This window comes from Phyllostomus discolor, chromosome 7, assembly GCF_004126475.2.
Source record: "Phyllostomus discolor isolate MPI-MPIP mPhyDis1 chromosome 7, mPhyDis1.pri.v3, whole genome shotgun sequence".
NCBI classification, from domain to species: Eukaryota; Metazoa; Chordata; class Mammalia; order Chiroptera; family Phyllostomidae; genus Phyllostomus; species Phyllostomus discolor.
This window is the reverse complement of record NC_040909.2, coordinates 39,001,289-39,012,487: the sequence shown is the minus strand read 5'-3', so window position 1 is coordinate 39,012,487 and position 11,199 is coordinate 39,001,289. Positions and strand designations below refer to the sequence as shown.

At 39.9% G+C, this 11,199-nt stretch overlaps 1 protein-coding gene across 6 annotated transcripts in view; it reads left to right on the top strand.

Moving 5' to 3' along the window:
• The first annotated feature begins 72 nt into the window (after positions 1-72).
• The window catches only part of IFT122 (intraflagellar transport 122), a 74,317-nt gene continuing 63,190 nt past the window's right edge, over positions 73-11,199 (top strand). For 3 of the 6 annotated variants that reach the window (XM_028518026.2, XM_036030769.1, XM_036030767.1), the window contains exon 1: positions 74-224. In XM_028518026.2, coding sequence (XP_028373827.1) covers positions 184-224 — 41 coding nt within the window. In that variant the 5' untranslated portion in view covers positions 74-183. Of the gene's footprint in view, positions 225-11,199 lie in introns of all 6 variants that reach the window. The other 3 variants (XM_028518027.2, XM_036030768.1, XM_036030770.1) reach the window with 2 other exon arrangements.

Here is an 11,199-nt window from a genome sequence, read left to right as displayed (position 1 = left end):
CTCCAGTTCCATCTTTGCTCCATTTCCAGCCCTCATTTTTAGACATGCGCACTCTCAGCCGCGCGCGCGCAGCTCACTGCGCTTGTGCGTTGCCAGGGGTAGCGCAGGTAGCCAAAGTGGCTGTAGGTGTGGGCCCTGTTGCTGAGGCGGGGAGGAGGGGCCGGAGGCGTGAAGGAAGCTGCAATGAGGGCCGTATTGACGTGGAGAGATAAAGTGGAGCAGTGGTGAGGAGCGGGGCAGTCCGGGAGGAGCGGGAGGCTGAGCCCCGCGTGCGTGATGGGAGCGGCTGCGTGATCTCCCGTGGTTGCCAGGGGCAACGGGCCTGAGGCCTAGCGGGACTGGCGGACTGTGAGGTCGCTCTTCCATCCCCACACTTGCAGATGGAGAAACTGAGGCCCTGAGAGGGGACAAAGGGATGTACAACGCGTGAGGTCGTGGCCTTGCCGAGGTGGTTTTACAGATAGTCACATTCTGGTCTTGTCGCTCCCTTACATTCCACCCTAGGCTCCTTTTACATCCGTAATGTTTCTCCAACTTAACAATTTTTGCCACATCCACATACTACTCATACTCTTATTTACTTGCCATTTTTCTCTAAATCGTCTCACTCATTTTCGCCTAAATATGCTTTTACTTTATATTTTATGATTTTACAAGGAGACTTTATTGCTCCACATTTAAAAATCAAAAATTCGCTTGCTATAAGGAAACTGTAAAACTTAAAACAAGGAGAAACAAAATTGTTAATTAAGTTGTAGCTAGATAATGTTGCTACGGAGCCTGAGGTCTGCTGTCTCTGGAAATGGAGGTTTAGCAAGTGTGGTTAGAGAGGTGCTTGAGATGAATAGAATCAAACCAAGAGGTTCTCTTATGCTTAATTATTGTAGAAGGTTTGAAAGAGAATCGAAAGAGAATGACATTCTCACCTTATGATTCAGTGTTATTAAATGTCCTGTTCCGTTTTTATCACCTAAATCCATCACACAGTGATACATTTTGAGAAATACTGACTTATTTATTGGATAGCTCTCCTCAGCCTGACTTTTAAAATTTTTGCATAGATGATGTTTTCAGCTTCACTGTTAAGCCTCTGTTTTGGCCACTGACACAGGATATTTGCCATCCTTTCTGTCTTTTCTTAGGCCTTTCTGTGTGAAGAAAGCATGCCTTCTTTCCTCATCTCACAATGAAACCCTAAACATCCTGTAAAGGCTCCCTTTGGAGAAGGTTGCTCTCTTTTGTACTCTGCACTAGTAAGAGCTAACATTTACCATGTGCCAGGCACTGGCTGAGAATATTATATCTTTTATCTCATTGTCACCTGACAACAGCCCTCTGAGGTAGGTAATTACCTCTATTTTATATATGAAGAAACTAAAGCACAGAGAGGGCAAATAAATTGCCAAGGTCACACAGTGAGTAAGTGCTGGCGCCAGCTTTCAAGGTCAGGTCTTCCTCATTTCAAAGCTAATGCTTTTCTTTGTATGACAGAGGCTGCAAACTCACAACATAAATGGAAGATCTTATGTGCATCTTAAACAAGGAATTGTCTGTTGAATTTTCTAGGAGTATTTTTCTATTCTACAATCCACTTTTCTTGAAACACATAGCTTATTACTTCTACTTTTAATAGAGATTTGAGTTTTAAAAATTTCTTTTACCTTTCTTTTAACTCTACTATAAAAAAGTACCCACAAGCTGATGATGACTGGCAACTGAACATTTGGCTTTGATGTCAGGGCGTAATAGGAGTGGCAAAGAGTGTGGCAAACTGGAGAGCTCTGCCTACAAGGGGCAGCTGCTGCCCAGATCCTGCCAATTACCACCCTGCAGGAATTGGCCTAGTGTACTCAGATCTTCCTATTTTCACCAGACACGAGGAATCTGGGTTTTTATGAGAAATGTCCTAATTTTTAAATGTTGGAGTCTGATTTTAAAGCATACAAATATGTGGGCCAAACAAAATATTTGCTGGCCAAATGCAGCCTGATTTGCTCCCAGTTTTCAACCCCTGGCATAGAATTTTGTTCATTCCTCTCTCGTGGTACTTAGAAGCTGTCTAGTGCAGTGATTTTCGACTAGTGTGCCACAGCAGGCACACCGGTGTGCCGCATTTTTAAAACTTGCAATACCTGACTAGTTAGGGGCACTTTATCCACATATGAAACCTGACAAATCCAGGGGAAGGCCTGTGTGACAGCCTTACAAACTCAGAGACCTAAAGTAACTGCAAAGGATGGTCTGAAATTAAAACTTATTAAATAAGAGCAGATGATCACTGGCAGTCATTGTCCTATGCTGTAATTTTCATTGATAAAAAAGTCAATCTTTACCTTGAGTCTGTTGTCTTTTTGCATCTATGATAACATATCTTTGGAAAGTCAGGTAACTTCCCTTTTTCCCAAATCTCTGGAGCACAACCACCACACCAGAGCAGAGGCTACGAATCCCCTCATTGTTATCATGTTAATTGTTGACTATTACTATCCTGTACTCACCTATGTAAAAGATGTGTCTATCATTTTACTTTTTATCCAATCCCAGCGGTACCCCTTCCCTTATCTTTGCTTTCTCCCTACCTAATCTAGCACCAATGCCTTAGGGTCTTTTCTTAAAAAAAAATAATGGAAGGTAGGCTGGGATGGGAATAAAAGACAGAAAACTGTACTTGAACAATTAAAAATAAAAATAGATTAAAATAAAATTATGTATTTATTTCCAGAGAGGAGAAAGGAGGGAGAAAGAGAAACATCAATGTGTGGTTGCCCCTCACACATCCCCCACTGGGAACCTGGCCCACAACCCAGGCATGTGCCCTGACTGGGAATTGAACCAGCGACATTTTGGTTGGTAGGCTGGCACTCAATTCACTGAGCCACACCAGCTAGGGCACATCTTCCCTTTTGAATCTGATATATGAAATAAGGTGCTAACCTGCCATTCTCTGGAACATTTTCTCAATTCATTGAGGCTTTTCATCCCAGCAATTGTCACTTTGGCTCAAATTCATAAAAATTCTTACAGATTTGGATGTTTCTTGCATTGACATACTGGATTGTCAAATTAAAAAATGACAACAGCCAACACAATAATAGCTGTCCCATGTGAATGAATCAAAAGCCAACACAATAATAGCTGTCCCATGTGAATGAATCAAAATTTTATCTATTTTTTTGTCAGATCAGAAAAAAATACATTTTTGTTGTGCTGCAGAATTTTAGTAATTACTTTATGTGTGCCATGAGATGAAAAAAGTAAAAAATTGTTCATCTAATGTAAGAGTTATTTGTGATTCTGTTTACCCCAGAAGTCTATAAAACACTTAAAGACAGCAGCTATGTTTTATTCATTTCCAAATTATTCCAGAGCCTCAAACAAGTCAGTAGTTGTTACGACTATTTGGTGGATAGTTGGATAGGTATGATAATGAGTGTATAAGTGGGTGAATGGATGATGAATGAAGATTGGTTATTTGGGCATTACAGGTTTGAAACAAGCTATTAGAATACAGGCTGTAGGGGTTCTATAGACCAGCAATTCTGATGGCAGCTACATATGCCAGCTGATAGCCCAGAATGAGACAAAACAAAACAGGAAACTATAAGAGGTAGATAGTAGAACACAAATATCCAGATGTCAAAGATAAGTTTTTCACAACTAAACAAGCTGCTGCCTCCTCTCTGGTCTTTGCTTAATCTTACCTTTACATGTCAGCAGGAAGAATTACCTGTTTTGAGTCCTGTTACTGTGATCTGTTACTCACTTCTCATAAACCTACACTGACTCCCAGTCACCTTCCACATCAATTGTGTACTTATTCCCCATGACTAATGTCTATTTTTTTCTTTCTTCTTTTCAAATTTAATCTTTATTGTATTTTTTCTCCATTACCATTTAGTCCCCTTATAAACCCCCCTCCCCAGCAATCACCACACTGTTGTCCATGTCCATGAGTCCTTCCTTTTTGCTCAATCCCTCCACCCCCTGACCCAACCCACCCCTGCCCCCACTAGCTGTCATCTGCTCTCCACCTATGAGTCTGTCTGTTTTCCTTGTTAGTTCCGTTTGTTCATTAGATTCCACTTATGAGTGAAATCATGGTATTTGTCTTTCTCTGACTGGCTTATTTCATTTATCATAATACTCTCCAGATCCATCCATACTGTTGCAAAGGGTAAAAAAAAAATTTTTTTTACAGCCAAGTAGAATTCCATTGTGTAAATGTCCCACAGCTTTTTATCTCTAGTCATCTAGTGATGGATGGGCGCTTGGGCTGTTTCCGAATCTTGGCGTGGCAGTGAACATAGGGATACATCTATTCTTTCAAATTAGTATTTTGGGTTCCTTCTGATATGTTCCCAGAAGTGGAATTGCTGGTCTAAAGGCAGATTCATTTTTAATTTTTTGATGTTTCACTGCACTGCTTTCCACAGTGGCTGTACCAGTCTGCATTTCCACCAACAGTGCAAAAGGGTTCCCGTTTCTCAAATCTTCATGAACACTTGTTTGTTGATTTTTTGATGACAGCCATTCTGACAGGTGTGAGATGGTATCTCATTGTGGTTTTAATTTGCATTTCTCTGATGATTAGTGACGTTGAACATCTTTTCATATATCTAATGGCCATCTAATGAGCATCTTTTCATATATCTAACGGCACTTCTTTGGAGAAGTGCCTATTTAGGTCCTTTGCCCATTTTTTAATTGGGTTGTTTGGTATTTTTGGTGTTGAGATTTGTAAGTTCTTTATAAATTTTGGTATTAACCCCTTATCAGATGTATCAGCAAAATGTTTTCCTATTCTGTGAGTTGTCTTTTTATTTTGTTGATGTTTTCTTTTGCTGTGCAAAAAGTTTTTAATTTGATGTAGTCCCATTTGTTTATTTTTTCTTTTGTTTCCCTTGCCTGGGGAGATATATCTGATAAAAATTTCTAAAATATCTGAGAATTTGTTGCCTATGTTTTCTAGGACTTTTATGGTTTCGGGTCTAACATTTAAGTCTTTGATCCATTTTGAATTTATTCTTGTGTGTGGTATAAGATGGTCTAGTTTTATTTTTCTGCACATATCTGTCCAATTTTCATAACATCATTTATTGAATAAACTATCTTTAGCCCAGTGTATGTGCTTGTTTCCTCTGTCAAATATTAATTGACTATAAAAGTGTGGGTTTATTTCTGGGCTCTCTAGTTTGTTCCATTGATCCATGTGTCTGTTTCCATGTCAGACAGGCTATTTCGATTACTAAGGCCTTGTGGTATAGTTTGATATTAGGTAGCATGATTCTTCCAACTTTATTCTTCTTTCTCAGGATTGCTGTTGCTGTGAGGGGCCTTTTGTGGTTCCATATAATTTTGATATATTTGTTCTAGTTCTGTGAAATACGTCATTGGAATCTTAATAGGAATTGCATTGAATCTATAGATTGCTTTGGGTAGTGTAGACATTTTAATGATGTTAATTTTTCCTATACATGAACACAGTATGTGCTTCCATTTATCTGTATCTTCTTCAGTGTCTTATAATTTTCCCATGTACAGGTCTTTTATATCCTTGGTTAGGTTTACTCCTAGGTATTTTATTCTTGTTGAAGCTATTGTGAATGAATTGTTTTCTTAACTTTCCTTTCTGTTTATTGTTGGCATATAAAAATGCAACTGATTTCTGGAGATTAACTTTGTATCTTGCTAGTTTGTTAAATACTTTTATCAGTTCTAGTAGTTTCTTGGTGGAATCTTTGGAGTTCTCTAGGTACAGCATCATGTCATGTGCAAATAAAGACTATTTTACTCCTTTCCAATTTGGATGCTGTTTTTCTCTTCTTATTTGATTGCTGTGCTAGGACTTCCAATACTATGTTGAATAAGAGGTGAAAGCAGACATTGCTGTCTTGTTCCTGATCTTAAGGGGAACGCTTGTAGTTTTTGCCCATTGAGCATGATGCTGGCAGTGGGTTTGTCATATATGGCCTTTATTTTCAGGTATGGTCTATTTCCTCTTTGCTGAGAGTTTTGATCATAAGTGGGTGCTGGGTTTTATCAAAATCTTTTAACTGCATCTCTTGGTATGATCATGTGGCTTTTATCCTTCATTGTGTTTATATGGTGAATCACGTTTATTGATTTGTTAAATTTGTATCAACCTTGCATTCCTGGAATAAATCCCACTTGATTGTGGTGTATGATCTTTTTGATGCTTTGCTGTATTTGGTTTGCCAATATTTTGTTGAGAATTTTAGCCGTCTGTGTTCAACAGGGATATTGGCCTGTAATTTTCTTTCTTTGTAGTGTCTTACCTGGTTTTAGAATTAGGATAATGCTGACCTTGTAAAATGAGTTTGGGAGCCTTCATCCTCTTAAATTTTATGAAACAGTTTGAGAAGGAGAGGTGTTAATTCCTTGCTAAAATTTACCTGTGGGAAGTTTTGATTACTGCTTCAGTTTTGTTAGGTGTGATCTGTCTATTCAGATTCTCTGATTCTTCCTGATTTATTTTTGGAAGATTGTATGTTTTTAGGAATTTATCCATTTTGTCCAGGTTGTACAGTTTGTTGGCATATAATTGTTCATAATATTTTCTTACACTCCTTTGTATTTTTTTTGATGTCAGTTATTTCTCCTCTTTTATTTCTGATTTTATTTATTTGTATCCTTTCCCATTTTTCTTGACGAATCTGGTTAGTTTTGTCAATCTTGTTTATCTTTCTTTCTTTTTTTTTAAAGATTTTATTTATTTATTTTTGGAGAGGGGGAAGGGAAGGAGAAAGAGAGAGAGAAATATCGATGTGAGAGAAACATTGGTTGCCTCCTGCACTCGCCCCAGTCACGACCTGGCTAGCAATCCAGGTTTGTGCCCTGACTGGGAATTGAACCCATGACCTTTCTCTTTGCAGGCTGAGGCCCATCTAACTGAACCATACTGGTCAGGGCTTGTGTATCTTTTCAGAGAACAAGCTCTTGGATTCATTGTTCTTTTGTATTGTTTTCAGAGATTCATTTCTGTGCTGATTTTTATTATTTCCTTCCTTCTACTCACTTTGAATTTTGTTATTTTCAAGTTCCTTTAAGTGTGAAGTTAGATTATTTATTTTAGCTTTTTCTTTTTTTTAAGATTTTATTTACTTATTTTCAGAGAAAGAAGGGGAGAGAAACATTAACGTGCTAGGGAAGCACCAGTCCGTTGCCTCTCGCACGCCCCCAACTGGGGACCTGACCCACAACCCAGGCATGTGCCCTGACAGGAAATCAAACCTGCGACTTCTCATTCACAGGCTGTTGCCCAATCCACTGAGCCACACCAGCCAGGACTTTTCTGTTTTTTTTGTTTGTTTGTTTTTGTTTTAGATAGGCCTGACATGTTATGAATTTCCCTCTTAGGATTGTTTTCCCAGTGTCCCATAGATTTTGGATTATTGTGTCCTCATTTTCATTAGTTTCAAGGTATCTTTTGATTTCATCCTCGATCTTGTTGTTGACCCACTCATTGTTTAACGTGTTATTTAGCTTCCATGTCTTTATGTGATTTTCAGTATTCTTCTTGTGATTGATTTTTGGTTTCATTTTTAGTTTCATAGCATTGTGGTCAGAGGAGATGCTTGATATGATTTCAGCTTTCTTAAATTTATTGAGATTTGTTTTGTGTCCCAACATGTGGTCTATCCTAGAAAACATTCAATGTGCATTTGAAAAGTATGTACTGCTTTGGGGTGAAATGCTCTTGAAGATATCAGTTAAATCCATTGATTAGTGTGTCTGTTCAAGGCCGCTGTTTCCTTGCTGATTTTCTGCCTGGAAGATCTATCCATTAAAGTTGATGGGGTGTTAAAATCTCCAGCTATGATTGTATTCTGTCGATTTCTCCTTTTATGTCCATCAAGATTTGCTTTACATGTTTAGGTGTTCCTTTGTTTTGGGTACATAAATGCTTACTAGGGTTGTATCCTCTTGCTGGATTCTTCCCTTTATCATTATGTAGTGTCCTTCTTTGTCTCTTACTATAGCCTTGGTTTTTAAAGTTTATTTTGTCAGATATAAGTAGTTACCCCGCTTTTTTTTTCCTTTCCAAATGCATGAAATATCTTTTTCTAACTGTTAACTTTTAGTCTGTGTATCTTTTGATCTGAAATGGGTCTGTCAGAGGCAGCATATATATGGGTCTTGTTTTCTTATCCATTCAGCTACCCTTTGTCTTTTGGTTGGAGCATTTAAGCCATTTACATTTAAGGTGATTATTGATAGATACATTTGTAGTGTCATTTTATTGTTAGATTGTTTTCCTCTTTTTTTTCTTTTTCCTCCTCCTCCCCCTCCTCCCTCTTCCTCCTCCTCCCCCTCCTCCTTCATCTCTTCCTCCCTCTTCTCCCTTTAACATTTGTTACCAAACTCCTTTAGCTTTTTCTTGTCTAGGAAGCTCCTATCTCTCCTTCAAGTTTACGTCAGGGGTGTCAAACTCATTTTCACTGGGGGCCACATCAGCCACGCAGTTGCCAAATGTGATTTTAGGACTGTAGAAATATAACTATTCCTTAACAGTTAAGTGAGAGCTCGGCACTGCTGCTGGGTAGAAACAAGGTGCCAGGCCAGATAAAACAAGGGGGAGGGCCAGATTTGGACTGTGGACCTTGTGTTTGCCACCTGTGGTTTAAATGATAGCCTCACTGGGTAAAGTAGCCTTGGCTGTAGGTCCTTGCTTTTCAATATTTTGCACCACTCACTTCTGGCCTGAAATGTTTCTGTTGAGTAATCAGATGCCAGTCTAATTGGTGCTTCCTTGTAGGTAATTACCTGCTTTTCCCTTGCAGCTTTTAGGATTCTCTCCTTGCTTTTAAGCCTTGTTGTAATAGAACATCAGGTCATGAGGTTCTGGAACAGGTTTGGGGTTCTGTTGTCCATCGCTGAAAATGTAACTCCTAATGCCAAAGTTAGGTGAAAAGGAAAGGGAGTATTTATTAAAAGTTATAGAGATTTAGAATGATGGCAGAATTCTGCTTTCATGTCCCCAAGCCCCCAAACACCCATAGACATGCGTAGTTTTGCCTTCCCTTGCCAAACCAGGCCACTCAGAGGTACCATCTCTCAGGAAAAAAAAAAAAGGAAGTCTGCAGCTTAGCTAGGCAGGTTCCCATTCAGCATTCTGGCTTCTTCAGTCATCTGTGCTCTGCAATTTCCAGCACCATCAGCTAGCTGTGGCTCTGTGTTCTCCAGTTCCTAATCTGGAACTGTGCATCCAAGAAAGCGAATTGTTATGTGCACCCAGTTTAAATACTCCCACCGAGTCTTCTACGTCTCGAAGGATTTCTTGCATCTCATGCGAGTTCCTTGCTGTTTTTTGCAGGTGCGGTAACATCGAAGCTTCCCGCCCCCCACACCTTGTCAGTCTGGGCAGGCGTGGCCAGTGAGGCAGGATGAAATGCCTCCTTGCCTCTTGAGGCAGGGTGATCCACCTCCTGTAATGAGCTACAAGTTAAAGTTATGCCCATCTTCCTTGCCTCTGGAAGCACAGCAATTAGGAAATGGCATTTCTATAATACTAGCCAGCTGTTATTTATATGCATAGTAGCTCTTAATCACTGCCGTACCTCTCTTCCCAGCCCCCAAACTAGGCTTGTGGGGGCACGGTTTGGGACTTCTCAGCCTTCACGCTATTTCCATGGGGGCCTGGCCTGCAACCCAGGCATGTGCCCTGACTGGGAATCAAACGTGAAACCTTTCAGGTCACAGGACAATGCTCAATCCACTGAGCCACACCAGCAAGGGCAAATTTATGCTTTTTAGTTTAGCTATAAACTCCATTTTCCTATCCAAAGGCCCTTCCTGAATACTATATAATTCTTCTCTGAACTTCATTTTCTTCCTTAAGAGCACTGCTTCAGGTTCGTCTCTACTATGATGCCTTATTTGGGTAGCCTATCTTATTCCAGTCAGGCCAGCATCTGCTGTAATCCTAATATTTACTGGAGTTAATTCATACTAGGTAGTATTTACTGAGTACTTGTAGGTCTGACTGTGTTTACAAGCATTACCTTGTTTAATCTACACAACATGAGAGGTTGGAACTGTTACCCCATTTACAGATGAAGAGACTGAGACTTAACAAGGTGAAATAATTTGCCGAAGATACCAAAGCAAGTAAGGGGGACTGGGGCAGATTGTGCAGGATTTAGAGAGGCTCCTTGGGACTTCAGTTTATAGTGGGTAGGCACAGCACTGGCAGAGGACAATTTGTAGGACTCACCCTCTGTCTCTCTGAAATGGAATCTGATGATGTATCTTTTTCATAAAAGGTGGCAGGGTGGGAGAGAGGGACATCCTACAGTACAATAGCCTGCCTGTAGATGGGTGAGCTGCTCAGCCCTGGAAGTGTTCAAGCAGAGGCTGGATGGCCATCTACAGGAAATTCCTGCCCTGGCAGGGAGTTAGACTACATGACAAGGTCTAGGGCTTTTCCTAATTCTGAGGTTCTGTGATCTCATGATGTAATTAAAGTCCAAGGGGTTCAAGATGAAATATTGTCAGTTTGTCGATTATGTATCTATTCATTTTGTAGCTAGGATAAGGCCATGCATGTGGGTCAACAAATGTCTAAAACAGAGTCATTCCCCTCAAATTGCATATGACTCCAATGCAAAGGACATGAGATAGTATCTGAAACAGTGTGAAATATAGAAGACTATATAATTCAGAGCTAAATTGGATTGTACAGATTCTAAATACAGTAAGCATTTAGGTTGGGGTAAATCAGATATGTGTGTCATACTTTCGGAAGGCAAATTTCAAATATTCAGATAAAATGAATTTTCACATCTGAGGGAGGATAGTTTAAGGGTTGGCCCAAATGAGACACTCAGAAATGATTTTCTGGTAATTTAACCCAAAATGATCTTATAAAAAACAGGCCACACAGGAACCACTTTGAGGAGCTCAGATATGTGTAAGACAGAAAGGGAGCCACATATCCTAGGTTTACTATAAGAGAGGTGCAGACCCCTCCAAAATCTAGTACCTCATCGTACAACCCATAGGTGGCAGGTGCTGTGCTCAAGGTTGGCTTATGCACAGCTCTCTATCCCTGTTTTGTAGGTGAGGATAAAAGCTCAGACAGGTCAGCTCTTCTCAGCCCAGCTGCCCTCTACTTTTCACTCTACTGCCCCGCTTCTCCTCAGTGTGAAATGTGCCAAGTTCATTTTTCCCAGACACGGA